This window comes from Schistocerca gregaria, chromosome 3 (assembly GCF_023897955.1).
Source record: "Schistocerca gregaria isolate iqSchGreg1 chromosome 3, iqSchGreg1.2, whole genome shotgun sequence".
NCBI classification, from domain to species: domain Eukaryota; kingdom Metazoa; phylum Arthropoda; class Insecta; order Orthoptera; family Acrididae; genus Schistocerca; species Schistocerca gregaria.
This window is the reverse complement of record NC_064922.1, coordinates 895678956-895702583: the sequence shown is the minus strand read 5'-3', so window position 1 is coordinate 895702583 and position 23628 is coordinate 895678956. Positions and strand designations below refer to the sequence as shown.

Sequence of the window (23628 nt, the reverse complement as noted above, 5' to 3'; positions counted from 1 at the left end):
TTCGATCAGGGTCAACTGCCGGACTCTGCACCATTCACCAGTCCTCTGAAGGTCCATGTGCAAATAAGGTTGCAACATCTCTCTTAAAAACATCGACGTTGAGACCTTGCTGTTCGCGTGAAGAAGCAACGATATTTTTAAAAAAATCGCTCTTAAAAATCATACGACGATGTTTTTACGCTATTTTTATGTATTTTAGAAATATGAGAAACAGCACGTCAAAATGATTTTATTTTTGAGTAGCTTAATAAATGAATGTGAGTTGCGTGGTTGGAGGTATTATAAAACACAAAGGGACTGGAAATAGTCACCTATTTCTTCACAAATGTACTTATATCTCCCTACTTTTCCTGACGTTAAGTTACGTGAGGCGTGATGATTAAGTACATTCTTGTAAATAAGATTACGAAACTAAATAAAATGGATCACGTGAAGAAAATTCGTTTTTTTAAACGATTAAACACTTTTGAAAGTGAATTTAGGGAAAGAAGCTAAGTCAATCTAAGAGGGTGGTTTGAAAAGTTCTCGGAATCAACTCGAGAGGTCAGCACAAGAGCAACGAGTTGTTCACATGATATTCATTGGACTGTTGCCTGTAAACACGTGCCACGTCAGTGCTCTTGGAAGAGAGCTGTGGCAGTGAGGTTGCTCTGTTGTATGGTATGAAAGCTAAGGACATTCATGCCGATTTCCAAAATACACTGGGGGACTTTGCTCCTTTATACTCAACAGCTGCGAAGTGGACAAATGAACTCAAATTTAGTCGGGAGAGCTTAGATTATGATCGACCAAGATGTGTCACTACTCCAGAAATCATTGCAAATGTGCACAAAATGATCATGGGGGATCGCCGATTTAAAGTGCGTGAAATTGCTCACACTTGCCAGATGTCATCTGAAAGAGTATATCACATTTTAACTGTAGAATTAAAAATAAAAAATTATCTGCAAGATGGGTGCCGCTGAATCAAAAACGCATGAGAATGGACATATCGGTTCCATGTCTGGCCCGTTTTAGGAGAAACGAACAGATTTTTTGCTCTGGTTTCTGATCACAGGTGAAACTTGTGTGCACTTCTATATCCCAGAGACAAAACAACAGTCAAAGCAGTGGAAACATGCTGATTCTTCGCCACCAAAGAAAGCAAAGACAATTCTTTCGGCGAGAAAAGTCATGGTATCAGTGTTCTGAGATGTGAAGGGGATTCGGTTTGTAGATTATCTCCCCATTGGGAAAAAAATTAATGGAAAATACTATGCTAACCTCCTGGAAAATTTGCAACAAAAGATACGCGAATAAAGGTCAGGTTTAGCGAGGAAGAAAGTCATCTTCCATCAAGACAATGCGCGCCCGCACACATATGCCGTCGCCATGGCAAAATTACACGAAATAAGTTACGAATTGTTGCCACACCCGTCTTATTCTTGGTGGACGAAGATTCACTTCAAACGAAGAATTGATAGCAGGAGTTAAGTATTTTGCAGGCCTGGAAGAAACTCATTTTCGAGATGGGATAAAGCCACTGGAACATTGTTGGACCAAACGCATTAATCTAAAAGGAGACTACATTGGAAAATAAACAAAATATTTCAGTGATGCAAGTACTTTTTTTCTATTCTTTTCCGAGAACTTTTCAAACCATCCTCATAGTTCCAAGAAGTCTTGTTTCTTTCCTATGTGAAGATTACCCCACCCTCCGAGAACAAGAGCTCACTTGGCACAGATGAGGCAACCGTGGGAAGATATACCTTTGCAATTTTTGCAAGTTTTGGAGAAGGTAACTTAAGGTTCTCCTAGACTTCACTGTGGTCCCTTTTTATTGGTCTAAGAGCAGACAACAGATGCATCTGAACCTCATTTTCACTAATGCTTTCACCATATGTCGATCACTTAGCTGTCATGTTTTTGTCTGCCAATCGCATGTGGCATTTCCAGATTCAGATTCTGAACTTTCTTTATCGGTTTCATCGGTTGTGTCGTTCTTGATTGCAAGTGCACTAATTCCTTTACATGTTCATTTAAGTAACTAATTACCTTTGAATTAGCGACAGCATCTTTGAAATGCATGAACTTGAATCTTGAGTCAAGAGTTATTAAAGTCGACGAATCTTCTTGCCAGTTGTTTATTTCTTTTTTTAATTTAATTTGCAGGCATCATACTTTCGACTGCGTACCGAACACATCTGGCCAACGGGATCACTTTGTTTACTGTAAAGTAACTGCCCCCTGAAATTGCTTTTGTTAATTTTTCAAACGGTCGTAGCAATTCCGCCATTTCTTTGACACGGTATAACTCGCTACTAGAATCCGTCGAGGGAGCCTAACGTCTAGTTAAAAGTACTACTCCCACAACGGACACTAACGCCAGGAATCATTCTAACATACGGAAGTAAAAATCCTATCGTAAGCGAAAGTCAGGTACCATTTTCTTCAATTCGGACTTCTTGCAGTCTCGCATGTACCTATCTTTCTCATAACTAGTTACTTGCACTGCTGCTCCCTTTAATATACTTGACCATATCTCGAATCTTACTTGTAAGTTCAATGCAGTGTTTTACATCATCAACAAATGTATGTACGACTAAGTAATCGTATGAACAAAGCAAAGAATAATGTTTTTCCGCCAAACTTGTAGCGATTGACTTTCATAACAGTACTGTCATTATCTGTGAGGATAGCTGAAAATGTTTCAATTGAAATATTCCATTCGGCAAAAGGATGTGTCAGTTTTTAGGTGATGTACAGCTTGTGTATAAAGTGAATAGTAATGACCATAAATATTTCATTTTGCATTGCTACAGACGAATGTTGAAAATTAGTTGGAGTGATGAGTTGAGGAATGAGATGTCCTCCGTAGAATCGGCGAGGAAAGGACTGTACGGAAAACACAGACAATAAGACGGGACAGGGTCATAGTACATCTGTTAAGACATCACGGAATAACTTTCATGATACTAGAGGGTGTTGTAAAAGGTAAAAAGTATAGAAGGAGATTGAGACTGGAATACATGCAGGAGAAGACTGAGGCTGGAATACACCCAGCAAATAACTGAGGCCAGTGCTTGCAGGTGCTACTCTGATATGAAGCGGTCGGCACAGTAGAGGAATTCGTAGCGGGCCGCATCAAACCACTCAGAAGATACATATTCTATAACAGAGATGTGGTAGCAACTGGCCATCACAAACGAAGCGCACAGATAGATGTTGTTGTTGTTGTGGTCTTCATTCCTGAGACTGGTTTGATGCGGTTCTCCATGCTACTCTATCCTGTGTAAGCTTCTTCATCTCCCAGTACCTGCTGCAGCCTACATCCTTATGAATCTCCTTATTGTATTCATCTCTTGGTCTCCCTCTACGATTTTTACCCTACGCGCTGACCCCCAGTACTAAATTGGTGATCCCTTGATGCCTCAGAACATGTCCTACCATCCGATCCCTTCTTCTAGTCAAGTTGTGCCACAAAGTCCTCCAATCCTATGCAGTACCTCCTCATTCGTTATGTGATCTACCGATCTAAACTTCAGCATTCTTCTGTAGCATCACATTTCGAAAGCTTCTATTCTCTTCTTGTCCATCTATTCATCGTCCATGTTGCGCTCCCATACATGGCTACACTCCATACAAATACTTCCAGAAACGACTTCCTGACACTTAAATCTATACTCGATGTTGACAAATTTCTCTTCTTCAGAAACGATTTCCTTACCATTGCCAGTCTACATTTTATGTCCTCTCTACTTCGACCATCATCAGTTATTTTTCTCCCGCAATAGCAAAACTCCTTTACTACTTTTTCCCTCAGCATCACCCGACTTAATTCGACTACATTCCATTATCATCGTTTTGTTTTTGTTGATGTTCATCTTATATCCTCCTTTCAAAACACTGTCCATTCCGTTCAACTGCTATTCCAGGTCCGTTGCTGTCTCTGACAGAATTACAATGTCATCGGCGAACCATAAAGTTTTTATTTCTTCTTCATGGACTTTAATACCCACTCCGAATTTTTGTTTTGTTTCCTTTACTGCTTGCTCAATATACAGATTGAATAACATCGGTGAGAGGCTACAACCCTGTCTCACCCCCTTCCCAACCACTGCTTCCCTTTCATGTCCCTCGACTCTTATAACTGCAATCTGGTTTCTGTACAAATTGTAAATAGCCTTTCGCTCCCTGTCTCTTACCCCTGCCACCTTCAGAATTTGAAAGAGAGTATTCCAGTCAACATTGTCAAAAGCTTTCTCTAAGTCTACAAATGCTAGAAACGTAGGTTTGCCTTTTCTTAATCTAGCTTCTAAAATATGTCGTAGGGTCAGTATTGCCTCACGTGTTCCAGTATTTCTACGCAATCCAAACTGATCTTCCCCGAGGTCAGCTTCTACTAGTTTTTCCATTCGTCTGCAAAGAAATCGTGTTAGTATTTTGCAGCTATGGCTTATTAAACTTGATTGTTCGGTAATTTTCACATCTGTCAACACCTGCTTTCTTTGGGATTGGAATTATTATAATCTTCTTGAAGTCTGAGGGTATTTCGCCTGTTTGGTACATCTTGCTCACCAGATGGTAGAGTTTTGTCGGGACTGGCTCTTCCAAGGCCGTCAGTAGTTCCAATGGAATGTTGTCTGCTCCGGGGGCCTTGTTTCGACTCAGGTCTTTCAGTGCCCTGTCAAACTCTTCACGCAGTATCGTATCTCCCATTTCATCTTCATCTACATCCTCTTCCATTTCCATAATATTGTCCTCAAATACATCGCCCTTGTATAGACCCTCTGTATACTCCTTCCACCTTTCTGCTTTCCCTTCTTTGCTTAGAACTGGGTTTCCATCTGAGCTCTTGATATTCATACACGTGGTTCTCTTCTCTCCAAAGGTCTCTTTAATTTTCCTGTAGGCAGTATCTACCTTACCCCTAGTGAGATAAGCCTCTACATCCTTACATTTGTCCTCTAGCCATCCCTGCTTAGCCATTTTGTACTTTCTGTCGATCTCATTTTTGAGACGTTTGTATTCCTTTTTGCCTGCTTCATTTACTGCATTTTTATATTTTCACCTTTCGTCAATTAAATTCAATATTTCTTCTGTCACTCTAGGATTTCTACTAGCCCTCGTCTTTTTACCTACTTGATCCTCTGCTGCCTTTACTACTTTATCCTTCAAAGCTACCCATTCTTCTTCTACTGTATTCCTTTCCCCCATTACTGTCAATTGTTCCCTTATGCTCTCCCTGAAACTCTGTACAACCTCTGGCTCAGTCAGTTTATCCAGGTCTCATCTCCTTAGATTGCCACCTTTTTGCAGTTTCTTCATTTTTAATCTGCAGTTCATAACCAATAGATTGTGGTCGGAGTCCACATCTGCCCCTGGAAATGTTTTACACTTTAAACCCTGGTTCCTAAATCTCTGTCTTACCATTATATAATCTATCTGGAAACTGTCAGATAGATATTAACAACAAAATCCATCCATAGTCGTAAGCCTGCATCCAGCATAATACTTGAAATAGCTACGTAGCATGTAACTTTCTGTGTGTGCAACATCTGAAGATGAGACTGAAAAGATTCGAAAACCGGTTGCTTGAATGAATAAATTTCTATTTGAAAAAGTGAGTGGTTGTAGTTTTAGGTATTTACTTTGGATAAAATGTCACGGATTGTTTGGGAAGAAAAGCTTAATGTAAGCTCCAGAATGGAAATCGGTGACTCACCAGCGACGTGCAGGTTGAGGAGTAGCCAGTCGTCTGGCTGAGCCACGGCCGGCACCTGCAGCTCAGGGTCCAGCAGCCAGAGCCGCGGCGGAGAGGCGGAGAAGTTCGCCTCGGAGCGGGACGTGTAGGTGATGGGCACTGGCCACAGCGTGTCTGCCTCCGACAGGTACGGTGCCTGCGAAAGCACGCAGACGGTGCCGTGAGGGCTGCAGCTGAGTGGACCTCAGTGGGAAGTGGGACGGGAAGCGCTGGGCTCACATCGCTAACACGTCTGCGTGACGTCACTGTGACGTGGACGTGCGCGGTTCCGACCGTCGTGGACATCTATCGACTTTCGAGGTCGTGTCGAGTATGAGCGTGACAAGCCTGAAATGGTCATCCATCTTGAGCTTACGCAGAGGTATCACTGTGGTGAGCCTACGGTCTCACGATTTCACTTGGGAGTTGCCACCATCATCGTGTCGAGACATGCCACCACCTACGAAACGTTCGATCTGAAATAATGTGACTGTCTGCTGTTTTCAATACCTTATTATTCGCGAGCATGAAAGTAATGTATGCATAACAAAGGTATGTTCTTTTCAGGAATGGTCGGTAAATACCCAATCAGTATGTGTGCACCTCATTAACATTAAAAACTGAAACGGATTTATTGGCTCCATACCAGTGGATAAGCCACATCTTCCCTTATCTTATTCGATTTGACATGTTTATTGACTTCGTTTTAATTGATATGTTTAGTCATTTGAAGACTATGTAGGTAACGTACTTTTGCCTTGTTTCACATACAAAATTATAAGTGTTTTGCACACCAGAATAATAAATCTAGTAATACTATAACACTTTTCTGAAACGGTAAAAAGATTGTAAATATGGCGTATCGTTTTGACTGTTGTAATCACTCTTGCGCACGAATTTAAGCAGCAATCCATATCTTCGATTAGTACAGTTTTCAGAACTATTATTGTCTTTATTGTATTTGAAAGTGAGAACCTGCCAACTCCGTACTCGTTATTTACATACTGTTGTTGAGGTCGACAACATATTACTTCCCCCTACATACGTCTCGCGTAATGACCATGAGGAGAAAATTTGAGAAATTAGAGCCAATACAGTGGCTTACTGACAATCGTTCTTCCTTCACGCTATTCTCGAGTGGAACAGGGTTGGAGGGCTCACTTAGTGGTACAAAAACTACGCTCCGCCACACACCATTATGTGGCTTGCGGAGTATGATGTAGATGTAACTATGTAATACGAAAAGTACCTAACAGCAAGTTTCCCCGATGGAAAAAGTGTGTTAGTTGTAGGAAGTATATTCTAATTCGTGAGAAAATTATAGTTCACCGCGAAAGAAAACGAACTTTTGAAAGTAACTGAAACAACGGGAAAAAGCAGCTGTAAGTACATTCCTGAACTAGTAGCAGAATATATTACGTCTACATATGTATGTTCTTTAATAAAATATTCTCTGATTTCAAGTCGCATCAAGTGGTTAATTGCAGACGAGCTTTCGGCAGAGATCTCCTCTGGCATTCTCAAATGGTTGACTGTCCTCTGAATGCCGCTGCCGCGCTTATACAGCTGCGAAACCCTCAGTGACGTCACTGGTGCCTAGTCCAGCACCATAAACAACAATGTTTTCGTTCCGCCATTCTGCCGAAAGCTCTAGGGCAGTTAACCAATTGACGCGGCTTGAAACTCGACAACATTTTAGTAACCCATATCGCTACGAAAGCATGCATTCGTATATAATATACGTTCTCGTTTGAAATAGAAGTATCCTAAAATAATTAGGTTGCAAATCTTCTTTTGTACTTTGTAGACGGTTGAGATAAGATACGTTTTAATTCTTTTTAATGTATCAGTCTTTTCTACGCTTTTTATTTTGAGTTGTACTTACTTTGTTTTCCTCGATGATCAACGTACATCGAATATTTACTGACATTTTCGTGTTTTATGCTTAACTTGTAAATTGTTGACAATTACAACTGATACCTGGGGTAGAGCGCTTTTCTATGTACATAACGTCAAATACTACAGAGCATACTGTACTCAGCTTAATAAAGTTGGAGGTGGCAGGACGCGAACCGATGCACCAGCTACACTCTTCTCCATATTCCGACACTGTAAGCACAACACTACTGTAGAGCCTTACAGCTTACTGCTCGGTTTTAGATTTAAATACCTTGTAAACATCAACTGCCGTTACGCGTTTAGCGACACGTTTCCGAGAGGTCCTCAATACTTGAAGCAGCCTGTGTTCAAAGGACATACCTAGTAGTATAAAAAGTTTCCCCCACCTCTTAGATTTCGATATTACCACGAAAGACGACAGACGACTCCGACAGTCGAGACTGAATATGCACAAGTAGTGACGTTACGTAGAAGTGTTATCGAGGTGAGTGCAGCGTCTCCCGAGGTGGGAAAGTTAAGGCACCTGTGATATGACAGCTGACCCGTCGGAGTAGTTCCTGGAGACGGAGATGAAAGGGAAGCCACCTTGTCGCACCCAGGGCAGCATGACCTCTTCCAGGTAGGTTCCCTCGGGCAGGAAAGAATCAGGCGTCACGTAATCCAGGGTCCTCAACAGGAGGTCGTCCGTCGCCGTGCTGAACATGCTGTGGACAGACCACATTACATTACAGCAGATTCACTACTACTCGTGAGTTGACGGCAGAGCCACTTACATTTCCTCGGTATTCTATGTTCAAAAGCTAAACATTACAGTGTGTGACGTTTGAAGGATAAGATTATTTCCATGCACTGACCTCAACAGATAGAAGCGCTGGCCTGCGTCAAGTGTTAACATGTTGTGTGAACGTATTACCCGTGCCTTTCGTCACGGTATCTTAGGTCAGCATTTTCTGTTTAACGATTTTTCTGACATTTTGATGGTATCAGTGTCTTGGCATTGTCAAGGATTCACCCTTCATTGCTGGTGAAGGACATTGGCCGAAAATCACGAGACGAACAACAGGCAATACATCAGTAAGTTGCCACGAAAGCGTCATCAACGTAGATTAGTATTTCGAGGACGGGTTACGATAGGTGGTTGTACTATGACCTTGCAGCATTTTGAAAGGTTAACTTTAATTATAGTCACCCTGTATGTATTTCACATGCTGCGCCAGCTTGCATTAAATTACAACTAACATTACGACGTCTGGCAACTCGAGACACTACCATCACTGCAAAACACGTGTCGCATTTTGAAGAGTAATATTTCTAAAATTTTGCTTTAAATAATTAGATGCTATCTACAGCACACTAAAGCACATCGGAAGGAATTTTATCTCAACAGCTCTGTTTTTTTTTGTTTTTTTTTTTTTTTTTTTAACTTCTCGTTACTCAAGTTTCTCACTGGTCACAGGCGTTGCGAAGTACACGTTTCGTTTGTCGGTATGGTACTAAACTCTGTAATCAAACTTTGTACTACTGTACAAACAATCATTACTTAGTGATTGCACCAAGTTTTTTGTTTACACTTCATCATAAAATTTATACTCTATGACTGAAGCAAAAAATTATTTTCATTGTAATCTGAACGTCAGCAAGTCATATTAAACGATGCTCTGTTACTCTATTACAAATAACTGATTACAGGGAATGTTGAGTGCTGAGGTTCCTGTTGGGCGGTTTTAGGACGTTTTTCCACTTAACAAAGTATTTATTTAGTTAGTTGAAAACTAAGACCATTATTCTGTCATGTCGCTAACTGTTGACGTATGTAAGCAAATGATTTATGACATGTACTCTCCAACGAACAAGAGAAAAATGAATGCATAAGCACCTAGCGGCAGTTACTGAAACTCGTAGGCGTTGGTGGGGGAAGCAACATCATGCAAGAAAAACGTCTTTTAAATTTTGTAACTTACGCATAAGCTGCAGTGTGTGCAGTATAGTGTCTCCACAGGTAAGATAACCTACGTGAGTGGTGGTGAGGGCATGCACATGTAAGTAATTCATGTCTGTGCAAAGTTAGCTTTGTGCTACGCGGGACATTCACCTGTGCTTCCATGGAGCTTACGATAGCGGTCAAAGAAACCATGAAAGCTGTGGCCTGGGTCAAAATTATTGCGGACCACCTGCTTGTGTTCACTCCTGATGTCTTCTCCGAAGGCGATGTCGTCATCCAGAAGGCGAACTGTCCTTGTGATAAGGCGAGAACTGTGTTGTAAACGTTTGATGAGAGTGTTGGCGAACTTAGGTAGATGCCTTGGCCTCCTTATTGGTCTGCTCTAAACTGAAGGAAAACACCTGCGACGCTATCGTTCACCTGCTTGGCGCCCACAGACCAAAGGTCCGAATTTTACGAGAATTACGTGACTTATGAATACGACCTCTTGGTTCAAATGGGTCTGAGCACTATGGGACTTAACATCTGAGGTCATCAGTCCACTAGACTTAGAATTACTTAAACCTATCTAACCTAAGGACATCAGACACATCCATGGCCGAGGCAGGATTCGAACCTGCGACTATAGCAGAGTGAAGTGCACAGAACCACTGGGCCACAGCGGCCGGCAACATGACCTCTTGCTCATCAGATGTGACGTGGGTATGCATATTAGAATGATGCTGGATCTGTCATCTCAGTTCATACAAAATGATTGATTACCCCTTGAGGCAAACATGACACAAAGAAATAAACTGCCACGCACGTCGGAAAACGTTGTTTCATAAGTTTCTAAACTCGCCAGGCACATCGTCTATTGCTTGTGGTTGGAGGACCTGGGCATTTCAGTCGGATAATTTACTTTAATGGTTGCACTGTTTGATCTCGTAAACTAATGTTTATTCAAACAACGTATAAAACGCATAAACACCGAGCGAGGTGGCGCAGTGGTTAGCACACTGGACTCGCATTCGGAAGGACTACAGTTCAATTCCGCGTCCGGCCATCCAGATTTAGGTTTTCTGTGATTTCCCTAAATCTCTTCAGACAAATGCTGGGATGGTCCCTTTGAAAAGGACACGGCCGACTTCCTTACCCATCCTTCCCTAATCCGACGAGACCGACGACCTCGCAGTTTGGTCTCCTCCCCCAAAACAACCCAACACAACATAAACATCGAGGTTATGAAACAATCTGAGAGTGAATTTACACGACTAAAATAGAACAATAGAACAAGGTAAATGAATGTTTGTTAGGGTCGCCATCGGGATGATACTGGACAATTCCGATTGCACGTAAAGGACACAAATTACCGTTTTAACGGTGGTTGCAAAACTATATAATGACACAAAACAGTACGGACATGAACAGAGCACACAACAGATCGATAAATAAAGGAAGAATCAGAAAGAAATATCACAGGTGCGTGGGCTCCAATGAATTAAGTCGATAACGAAACAAAACATGAGTGGTTACGGAAAAGATTCCTTTTGAAGCAAGAATTAGTTTGGAGGAAAATTTGCATACTTGTGTGTGAGGCGCGTAGATAGAGTTTTGAAAACTAAATATAGAAACCAGGATGAAGTTCTTTTCTGCCCACTATAAAGCCGATTGCTGAAGGTGGGAGCGCGCATTGCAAATGCGGTCCTACTACGGATGTTGGCGAGGTTCCTGGGGCAAGTCGCGGTACGCCGAGCTGCAGCAATTAACTGTTGTTGGGGGTGAGCCGATGTGATGTGATTGCGAACCAAGGATCTCATCATGCTCCTCGTTACTGATCGCGGATATGGTTAAGTTCACAGCGAAATTTCGAAGACTTGTAGAATCCTGAAGTCAATGAAAAACACGTATGATGGCGTAGTTCAGAGTAAAATCACAAAGTAGAAGTTCGTATTAGAATCGCGAATGCCTCTCTCACTTTTGGTAGCCTTCCCTCAGACCTCAGAAAGGCACCCTGCACGATCTTTTGTAGGGACTAGGTGCTCTTCCAGTCAGAATCTGGAAGTCCCTTCACTGGCTCCCAACATAAAGTTAAAGATGTACCCGCCAAAGACATACTTGTGTATGGAAACAGAAAACGAGTGTCGCCCTATCTTACGTCTAGTCTTGATATTCGGAAATTCTGAAAATTTTGTTGGGTTTCGCACAGTACTCTCACGATAGAGGGAAGTTCAAAAATTTGGAGAGACGAATCGCTGCATATTTTGCTTGAGGGAAAGTATCTAGAGATCGCACATAGAAGGATATTGGGAAGTGGTCAGCTAAGAACTCCACTCGAAGTTTATTAAGAAGCAGAGTTCTGCTATAGAGGACACTGCTCATTGTCCGAGGAAGTTGGGCCAGGGGGATAATATCTGCCGGCCGCTGTGGCCGAGTGGTTCTAGGCGCTTCAGTCCGGAACCGCGTTGCTGCTACAGTCACAGGTTCGAATCCTGCCTCGGGCATAGATATGTATGTTGTACTTAGGTTGGTCAGGTTTAAGTAGTATACGTCTAGGGAAATGATGACCTCAGATGTTAAGTCCCATAGTGCTTGAAGCCATTTGAACCATTTGATAACCCCTGAAAGGCTCTCCCGACTGTACATGTCCTCCGCTAGCGTAGACCTACAGTCTGGGTGACTGGCAGCTCTTACAGAGCGTGCGAAAATTTCACCTGTTTTTGACCCACCGAAGAGGAATTCCCCTGGTCAATGCCAGATGCATTATTGGAGAAACTACCATAGGAATGAAATGTTAGATTACATACGGAAGAGCGTTTTACCAACACTGCTAAACGACACCCCTTAATCACTCGTGAAATCGGTGAGCAGTACAGTAAAAAGCGGATCGTAAAGTAAACGAAGTAAGAGAATCTCGTAGGCAATTCAGCATACAAATAGAATAAAATGTGAGGAGAGAGGCCTGAAACAGGTTGCCGCCTCATAGTGGCTGGTCTTACATGCCTCCAAAAATCTTCCTTGGATTTTTCAAATGCGTGCCACGCAGAATCGGTACTGTATTGCGTTACAAAAGTCGAACATCACGATATCAATTAGGTGCTTATAAACGCTTTGGCCCATCAGTGCATAGAGGTAGATATTTCATTCGAGTTTTGCTGCAAAGACGCCCTTGTACATTGAATGAAATAGCTAAAGAGTTAAACTAATGCAAAATAAAATATGTAAACAAATAGTTTTCAAAGTTTCTGAGTGCACACGACCCCTGAAGTGCACATTTTCATTAATTCACAATACAGTGTAAACGTACTAGTATTATCCACTTTACAGGACTTCACAATTAAAAAAAGGAAACCAAGTGGGTCTAGAACAGGAGCAATCTAGAACAACTCTTAGGACTGTATCACGTCAGTAATTCTGTAACGCCCTTTTTTTTCAAAAAGGTTATGTTAATCTAGGGTCAAAAAAATTTATCACCAATTTTTGAGTAGTACTTACTTGTTTCTGAGGTAGTTGGAGAGGCCTCTGAAGAACGCATCAGATCCCATGACGTTCTCTATCATCCAGATTATTGATGCACCTGCCGCAGATACAGATTATGTTTCGATGGAACAGCGTACTTTGTCAGCAAAAATCAACTAAAGCATCATGGTCAACAATTCTTAATTAAGCTATGTATAATTACTGCATGTGCCGTAAACGCCTCAAGAACAGTTCATATTGTTCATAGTGTAGATCCACCATTTAGTTCTAATGTGATAATTTTCATTACAGGTTTGTATTTCAGTTGGAAACAAATCTACACAGCCACCTGCTACCGTCACATTTTTAAAGCCGCGAGACAGTGGCGCCATCCAGCCACCTGTCATCAGCGCCAATGGCAATCCGCTATGTGTGTCATTTAAGCTGACATCCGGAATATTCGAAAACTTCAGCTCAGATTTTCACGTCGGAGATCACAACGTCATATCATGTAACGACAAGTCAAAAATAGTCATGAACAATGTCACATTGAGAACACACCGGATAAGACGGAGCGCCATTTTTATTTTCAGAATGGTAGACTACATCAGAACGATGCCTTCGACCAACACCGCCAAGCGGTAGTCTCATACTAAAATTTTATTTGCAACAAGGTCAGAGGTGTTCACACCGCAATAGCGGACTAAGGCCGACTTGCCTCTCAGTTTCAGCAGATTTCTTTAGCATGTTACCGAAATTTTTTAATGCTTGCATGCTGGTACAGTTACTTCTATTTTTTCCAAGGGCTTCTTTAATTTGCGTGTAGGCGTTGTCTAGCTTTCTTCTAGTTACACATGGTTCTATAAACTTACATTTCTCCTGTAGCCAGAGGGAAGAGTTAAAAGGTGGAAGGACTTTGCAAGGGAAATGAAGCCAATATTGTAGGTAGGGAAGATGGTGAAGATGAGATAGGAGATACGATATTACGAGAAAAATTTGACAAAGTACTGAAAGACCTTACACGAAATAAGGCCCCTGGATTTGACGACATTCCCTCAGAACTGCTGACATCCTTGGGAGAGTGAGCCATGACTAAACCATTCCCCTTGATGTAGAGGCTATATGAGACAGGAGAAATAATCTCTGACTTCTAATAATAACTCTCCCAAAGAAAGTAAGTCCTGACAAGTGTGGATATTAAAGAACTGTTAGTTTATTAAGTCACGGTTGCAAAATATTGACACGAATTATTTACAAAAGAAAGGAAAAAACCGGTATAAGTCGACCGCAGAGAAGATCATTGCGGAGTTCTGGAGAAATATTGGAATGCGTATGGCAAGACTGACCCTATGATTTACCTTAGGTTAATGAAAGGCAAACCTACATTTATAGCCTTTGTAAACGTACAGAAAACTTTTAATACTGTTTGACTGGAATGCATTCGTCAAATTTCAGAAAACAACAGGAGTAAAATGCGGGGAACGAAAGATTCTTTACAACTTGTACAGAAACCAAATGGCAATTACAACAGTCGAACAGTATGAAAAGGAAGCAGTGGTTCAGAAGGGAGTGAGACAAAGTTGTAGCATATCCCAACGGTTTTTCAGTCTGTACAGTAAAGAAGCCGTGAAGAGGAGAAAGCGAAAGTGAATTGCAGTTCAGGGAGAAGAAAAAAAAACCTTTGAAGCTTGCTGATAACATTGCAATTTTGTAGGAGACAGCAAAGGACTTGGAAGTGCAGTTGAACGGAACGGGCAGTGCCCTGAAAGATGTAAACATTAACAAAAGCAAACGAAGGACAACAAAATATAGTCGAATGAAATCTGGCGATTCTAAAGGGATTAGATTAGGGACTGAGGCACTAAAAGTAGTAGATGAGTTTTGCTCGTTGGGCAGTAAAATAGGTAATGACAGCGGAAGTAAAGAGGCCATAAAATAAAGGAAGACAATGACAAGTAAAGCGTTTCTGAAGAAGGGAAATTTGTTAACACCGAATATAAATTTAATTGTGAGGATGTGTTTTCTGAAGTCGTCTTCTGGAGTGTAGCCTTGTATGGAAGTGAAACGTAGACAATAAGCAGTTCAGACAAGAAGAGAGTAGAACCTTTTGAAATGCGTTGCTACAAAAAATGCTGAAGGTTGGATGGGTAGATCAAGTGACTAAGGTGGATATGCTGAATAGAACTGAAAAGCAATTTGTGGCCTAACCTGACTAGATGAAGGTATCGGTTGATAGAACACATTCTGAGACACAAAGGTATCGGCCGTTCGTACTGGAGACAAGTATGTGTGTGTGTGTGTGTGTGTGTGTGTGTGTGTGTGTGTGTGTGTGTGTTTGTGAGTTGCAGAGGGAGACCAAGAGACGAGCACAGTAAGCAGATTCAAATAGATATGGACAGCAGTACTCATTTGAGGATGAAGAGGCTTGCACAGGATAGAGTAGCAGGGAAAGCGATGTCAAACCGGTCTTCAGAGTGAAGACCACAACAACACAATAACTCGCATTTACAAGTACTTTCGAATGCCACTAAAAATAAATGTCACCGTTCCATTTAAAGTAAAAAATATATTTTCATCAATATCTAGGTTCATATAAGAGTTAACAATATTAATTATAGAATAATATTACTGTGCCCGAGTGAACCGTGATTTTCCCATGACCTGGCGTCTATATCTTGACCGGATCACGAATCAAAAGTAGTTCTCCCGTCTTTTGCGACTTATCCTCTGCTCTGATTCTTATGAATTATGGAAGTCAAGAAAATATTTTACGATGTACGTAATTATCCTTCTCCATTGCATAATGTGTGTAGAGAATTATTTGGTTCCAGCATAGCCGCATCTTATTCTCTGGTTGGCAGTGTTATAGATAATACATAAATTTAATGTACGACTGTGTTTGTATACGTTAGTTGTCGCATGTTTCTTCAGTCATATTCACGCCAGTATTCTTCAGAAATCGCGAGAAATGTTATCAACCATTCATATTTTATTTTAGTGAGGTTGTCTAGAAAATATTTATACATACACTCCTGGAAATTGAAATAAGAACACCGTGAATTCATTGTCCCAGGAAGGGGAAACTTTATTGACACATTCCTGGGGTCAGATACATCACATGATCACACTGACAGAACCACAGGCACATAGACACAGGCAACAGAGCATGCACAATGTCGGAACTAGTACAGTGTATATCCACCTTTCGCAGCAATGCAAGCTGCTATTCTCCCATGGAGACGATCGTAGAGATGCTGGATGTAGTCCTGTGGAACGGCTTGCCATGCCATTTCCACCTGGTGCCTCAGTTGGACCAGCGTTCGTGCTGGACGTGCAGACCGCGTGACACGACGCTTCATCCAGTCCCAAACATGCTCAATGGGGGACAGATTCGGAGATCTTGCTGGCCAGGGTAGTTGACTTACACCTTCTAGAGCACGTTGGGTGGCACGGGATACATGCGGACGTGCATTGTCCTGTTGGAACAGCAAGTTCCCTTGCCGGTCTAGGAATGGTAGAACGATGGGTTCGATGACGGTTTGGATGTACCGTGCTCTATTCAGTGTCCCCTCGACGATCACCAGAGGTGTACAGCCAGTGTAGGAGATCGCTCCCCACACCATGATGCCGGGTGTTGGCGCTGTGTGCCTCGGTCGTATGCAGTCCTGATTGTGGCGCTCACCCGCACGGCGCCAAACACGCATACGACCATCATTGGCACTAAGGCAGAAGCGACTCTCATCGCTGAAGACGACACGTCTCCATTCGTCCCTCCATTCACGCCTGTCGCGACACCACTGGAGGCGGGCTGCACGATGTTGGGGCGTGAGCGGAAGACGGCCCAACCGAGTGCGGGACCGTAGCCCAGCTTCGTGGAGACGGTTGCGAATGGTCCTCGCCGATACCCCAAGAGCAACAGTGTCCCTAATTTGCTGGGAAGTGGCGGTGCGGTCCCCTACGGCACTGCGTAGGATCCTACGGTCTTGGCGTGCATCCGTGCGTCGCTGCGGTCCCGTCGCAGGTCGACGGGCACGTGCACCTTCCGCCGACCACTGGCGACAACATCGATGTACTGTGGAGACCTCACGCCCCACGTGTTGAGCAATTCGGCGGTACGTCCACCCGGCCTCCCGCATGCCCACTATACGCCCTCGCTCAAAGTCCGTCAACTGCACATACGGTTCACGTCCACGCTGTCGCAGCATGCTCCCAGTGTTAAAGACTGCGATGGAGCTCCGTATGCCACGGCAAACTGGCTGACACTGACGGCGGCGGTGCACAAATGCTGCGCAGCTAGCGCCATTCGACGGCCAACACCGCGGTTCCTGGTGTGTCCGCTGTGCCGTGCGTGTGATCATTGCTTGTACAGCCCTCTCGCAGTGTCCGGAGCAAGTATGGTGGGTCTGACACACCGGTGTCAACGTGTTCTTTTTTCCATTTCCGGGAGTGTATGTTTGTTAACTCGAGCAACCATGGATCTTTCAGCGGATTAAGATGCGTCTTCCTTTCTTGAAGGTACAACTGAGATGTTTCCTTCCGGACTTTTAAAAAAAATTATCAGTTATGCACAATGTTCTAGCAAGGCTTTGTTTCATTATTTCAAAACTAGCGATCAGGCGGCGTGTTCTTGATGCATGCATGCGGCCCTTTTCATTCAGTTTAATGTAGCTGGAACTGTGTTTAAAAATTCAGAAGTATTTTGTTCTGAAAAACAAAGTAGATGGTTTAATACTAGTCTCACTATGACACAAATGTCCATATATATCATTTCAATTTTGGGATTAGAATACGGTAATGGAATACTGAAAAATAAGAGACTATCAACAGTAGCGTATAATCCAGTGAAGCCAGAAAAAGAAAAGAATGTCAGGGATTTATTTAAGATCAGGCATAATGGAAGCAATTCGTGTTTACACAATATACTTGAAGATAGTCACCACAAACAAGACGTTATTTAGAAAATAGACATCCATGCAGGACAGGATGAAGCAGAGACACAAACGTTCCTTCAGTAACTCGAGTCTATGTCAGAGGAACTGTCTATCATAATGCGTTGACCACAGAACAAAACAGTGATCTTTCATTTGTATAGTTGTATTTTAGTATCAGTTTACTTTCTGTTATTTTATTTTTGTACCTTTCTGAGGGTTCTCTTGTCTTAGGCTTTATTAAGGGTATATTACTGTAAGTATTAATGAGATCTGACGATTAAAAACCAATTGATGAAAGATATGTTTGCTCATTATAACCAACTGACTCTGATTTATAGTGAAACGGCCTGTAAGTGTCTATCAGAAATATGATTATTTTTCACATTAAAGACATAGCATAAAATATCTAATTGTATGGAAAGATTTACTTAACAGCAGTACAGAGCCTGTTAAAGCATATTTGTGAATTAGAATCAGGTTTTTACTCAAATATATTAAAATGAAGCATCTAAACTATACTACCTCAAGTAAACATTTTGTCCTTTGGGCCTTTCTGCCTGAAAATGCCTCAATTAGTTTAGTGCTTTCCTCAAGGGAAAAAAAGCGATCAGTAGATCGCACTTTGAATCATACGACAAGTTTGAAACGTTCAGAATAACATAAATGATGAGTCATAAATTCATCATTCTCTCTCTTGTATCTGCAACTTACCTATCTGAGCTCCCAGAGCAGGTGTAGTAAACCTTTTTTGCCCACTTCCCACTTTTGACTCTCTGTTAGTAGTAAAATTTTCTAAGTACACACTTGTTTTGCAGTAACGGTGATTTTACAAGTAGGGAAGTAATTTTACTTCATAACATTTATAAAGCAGAGTTAAAGCAAGGTAAAGCATAGATTAATAATTGCCTACCAAATACTTACGCCAAAATTTTATGAAAACTCAATGAAAATATTTTTAAAAGCCCTGCCGCCTACTGACCACCATGAAAGCTGAAACACTCTTTAGTGAGCGTCAGGGACCAGAGTGATGGCTTTACATACTTACTTCAGTGCTTCCAGTCATTTCCTCTTGTTATTTTAAGAAAATTAGGAAGTAAGTACACATCTAATCTTTGGTTTCGTTATGATACAGAACGTCAGTTCACTGTAAACAATGAGTGAATCAATTTAGCGATTTCTGATAATTATTTATCTTTATAGCCTAAATTTACATGAGTCTTACTTTTCTAAATTGAAGAAATTGTATCCTTTTTACTGTGATTTCTTAACCATTTTTGTAAAAAAGAAGTTTCAGCAATAAGTATTTACAACGTGTTATGGGGAACTGATTGTGACCCCCATTGCTATATTTACGACTTTAGTCTGCAGAATCATTTATCCTGCTGTCTGAAAAGGGATTCCATGAGCCTTTGGTACTTTTTCGTGACATGAATCTATGCTTTGTCACTTTCTGGTGACATGAACCTCTGCTTTACCTGGTTAAGATATACCAAAACGAAGGACAAAAAGAATAAAATTCTGACAAATGTTTTATTACTGTGAAACAGAGCAGTGAGGAGGTATGGGTCTGGCTTTATGCAAACAAAAAATTAAAAACAGTTTTACGGGTATTCTGTCTCAGACAAAAGACCATTACTACTTACAAAAATAATCGTAAGACATTTCTTCGAAATATTCGTGCCAACCCACTAACATGCACACAGTCTGGTGAAGTAGGAGACTTTTACGAAGATTTAAGGATACTGTTGTACGACGGAAATTCTTACTATTAGATGATAATGGGAAATTCTAATGTAAAAGTGAGACAAAGCTGCAGGAAACTTGGGATACTGTCCTAGAAATGGATCATGCTAATTTTGCATGAATTTCCAAAGCCTCTTTCTGGTTGGTCATGTGAAGATTCCAAGGTAGATTCCGGAAAGTGCTTCTGGCTAACGGATTTCGGCTTCAGAAATGTGTTTAGTTCCGTATAAGCATTATGCGCATTTCGTTTGTGACCTGGTTCAGAAGTAGTTACACGCTTTTAAGAAAATTGGTTTATTTGGACGAAGTGATTTTGGGTGGGCTTAAGGAAAAGAAGTAGTTCTGAATTGACCAGGAAGTTATTAATTTATTTTCTTTGATTGACGATAAGAATATGTTCTTCTTTATGAGATGGAGAGAGATACTTTAATGCTGATATATTTACTGCTCTAGCAAAATCAAACTGCTTGGTATTCTACATTATAATGGAAAAGGCTTTCATTCATAGTCAGTGGCTGGTGACTAAATGTTTGCCAATTCTATTCACAAGATTAAGAACGTATATTTACTTATTAGAAAGTTTTATAGTTATTCCAAGTTCCCAGAACTGTGGAGTGTAATAATGTTCGATCAGTTTTCGCTTCATACCTTTTTTTAAACAACACTCGTGATCTAGGTGAATGTAGTAAAAGAGTTTTGCACGCATTGACTGGGATGGATAAGATTTTAAAATATCTTTCTTGGAAATTTTTTGATGAAATTTCTTGAACGATCTACCGTCCTTTGGTCCTTTGCCTCTTCCTGGTGAGTTCAGCGACATCCATAAGAAAATTGTGCTCTCTCATGATTAAAAATATCACGAAAGTACAGATAACATAATTTCTTCATCATAACGAAAGCGGAAGAGCTGATTTACAGATATCATTTGTGTAAATCAAGTGAAGACGGAAACGAATGACATGTGAATAGGGCAGCAGAGTCGGTTTCCTCTTCGGCAGTCTGTGTTGGACGTAAACGTTGTGGCAGAATTCGCCGAGAAGAAAAAGGATGTTCTTAACACATTGTACAGGAGAAAACAAACAGAAAAGTACTTGCCATAAACCGAACTGGACTATAGATGAAACTGACTAAATTTTAGCTATCAGTTAAGAAATTATACTGGACGTAAATATTTTAAATCTAGTATAATATCTAGTGATGTTAAACAGGAGTTGTGAAAAGTAATAACGACTCTAAGCCAGAAGAAAAACTCGTCGAGAAGAAATTCAGTTTATGATAATTTATGCAAGGAAATAAAAATCAAGCAACAAATTCAACACCTTAAAAAATTCAGAGTAGCAAACTCTTAATCAGGAAACTTACTATAACAGGAATAGGTACTGCGAACATGAAGAAAACAAAAGAAAATAAACTCTCAAGCCGCACGATGCACCCCTCAAAGACAAGCCGAGGGAGTAGAAAAAACAATAATAGGATGGCACCTGTGTGTTTCAGTATGCTGAACAAAGCACAATTTTTCGGAAAAGTCTTGGAGAATATATGAGGAGACGTACTGAAAAGTGAACAAGGGAGACAAGAGTGTGAAGAAAAGAGAAACGTAATTTTTAAATGATTAAGGTAGCAGACGACATTGCTACTTACAATACAGGGAAAATTATAGAAACGTTACTAAATTTCTTTATTTGTTTGTGCAGATCACGAGAAGACAGATAGATAATAATAGAACCATTGTCTCTCCGGAAACAACAGCACATGTGTATAAAACCATTTGATGTATGAAGAAAGGAAAGGCGAGTGAAAGTAAAGATGATTCAATAGAAATTATGAAAGCTCGAAGTCAAGTCTTAGACGAGAAAGATGACAGATTATTTTAAGAATGTAACTGTATGGATTAATGATACTCTTCTCCGTAATGTAAAAATATTCACTAAGATCATCACCAAGATCATCACCAACTGTAAAGTAAAACAACGAATCTTAATCAAGCTTAGAAACAAGCTGGCTGTAGAATTATTATCCCTGTAGTCACGTCTCCTTGCCCCTAATACTTAGCGACTAAAGGTAGATGTTAACATGTCATTCTGACATGTATACAACTGCAAGAGTATCACACTTGAGCAACAGAAATCATGAAAACAAGCATTCCTACTTAATTCCACTTCTGTGTTTATGGTTGCTGCAGAACTAATGCAAGATAAGATGTAGGAGAGGCACCTAGTGGGACAGTAATGCACCTACACTCACAATACAGCAGTTATATACTATTTTTGGTGCGTGACATGATAGGAATAACAAATGCAGAGGAAGCAACAATGCTCTTAGACAAATATGTCCTTCACTTTACCCTCGCACTGCTGTATCACACTAATGCAAATTAGTAGTACGCATAAACAATCGAAAAGGATGTTCTCAAATAATAGTGTTGCTCTCAATCATCCATTGGCTACACTCTGTTGGCAGCATGTGTCTTTGCAACACGATGTCTTTGTTATCAGATTATATGTTTAGAGCAGGCTACATGCTCACTGGGAAATGGTGGACAGGTCATGCAGACCTTGAGAGTTCACTTCGTAAACAAAAACGGATAGTATTACCTTTAAATTAATTAACACAGCAGTAAAATAATAATTTATTAACGAATGACACAGTATCACTCGGAACTCATACTATCAACTTTTGCGCAAGTAAAAATATGTATTTAATCAGGATCCCTAATTATAATAAAATTTTGACATCATCAGTTTTGTCGAACGTTGCCATCAACAGATGTGGTACGAATATTCACAAAATGTGTCGTCTAACAGAAAAGGAAATTGTTTTGTATATATGAAAACTATTGTCAGTTTTCAAGCTTTGGTCAAAATTTTTTGCAAATATTCATACCACATTTGCCAAGCAGTAACTTGACCGCACTGACGATGTCGACATTTTATAGTAATTATTGTTACTGGATTAATAAAAATATTAATAATATTTTAGGCACTGAAGGGACTTAATCGCATGTGAGCGCCGTTCAAAATTTTTAAAATAAATAAAAAATTGTATCAATACTTATCTTCACTTTCTTGAATAATTACGTGATCGTCAGCAAGCAGTATGGTGTTCACGTACTGTTGGCCTCCTAATTTGTCTCTCTTTGTTAATTTCCATGAACGCCGTTTTCTAATTTACTGGCGATTATTATCCATTTTGTTGTTCCGAAATATATCAAGTAATGGGAACAAAAGGCCATAGTCTGTAACTTACATGTAAGAGGGTGAAGAAGCATGATAACCAAACCAAGAGATAATCCATAGGTCGCTCTATACTTATTTCTAACCAAACTCATTGATATTATGTGCACTCAAAAGATCTATAGTGCGCTATATGTCTTTACATACGTCGTAGTAACTGACTCATCTGTCGCAAGGTTACACCAATCTGTTTGAGACGTTCAAGCTTACTAGGCACTGTATTGATCCTGGAGGAAAGTTTTCGCTGTCAATTGTCGCATTCGCACGTCTGCCTATCCTCTGTGTGGAAATACTACAAGACAATGACTGGATTGCATAAAGAAGAACAGAACACTGCCTGGTTGACATGTATAGATAACACATAGATGTTGTAGTTGTGGACATACGTGTCACTAATTACACTTTGTTTTAATAGTCATCAGATAATTTCGAGTAGATTGAAATTCACGTATATAAATTTCCATTTATCAAAAAAAGAAGCACCAAAGCAATATTTTCCTCGAAATTTTGAAGCAGTGTGAAAAGAAAAGATAAAATCTAATGAGCTGTGCTGCTTACCCTTCTGGTAAATGTTGTAATCCATGAAGGCCTGGTCAGCTGTGATGTTGGGGTTCTTGGTGAGTGGGTACTCTTCGCCGCTGACATCGGCCGTCATGGCGGTCTGCAGCAGAGTGGTCACCGCGAAAACCTCTCGCTGGCGCCACGTGGGCTCCACCTGCG

General features: G+C 40.8%; 1 protein-coding gene across 1 annotated transcript in view; it reads right to left on the bottom strand.

The window, feature by feature from the left end:
* LOC126354612 (aminopeptidase N-like) overlaps positions 1-23628 on the bottom strand; it is a 111160-nt gene that overhangs the window by 34797 nt on the left and 52735 nt on the right. The window contains exons 8-11 of the mRNA XM_050004371.1: positions 23467-23623; positions 13038-13119; positions 8145-8325; positions 5705-5879 (exon numbers count right to left, since the gene is read on the bottom strand). Of these exons, the coding sequence (XP_049860328.1) occupies positions 5705-5879; positions 8145-8325; positions 13038-13119; positions 23467-23623 (595 nt within the window). The remainder of the gene's footprint in view (positions 1-5704; positions 5880-8144; positions 8326-13037; positions 13120-23466; positions 23624-23628) is intronic.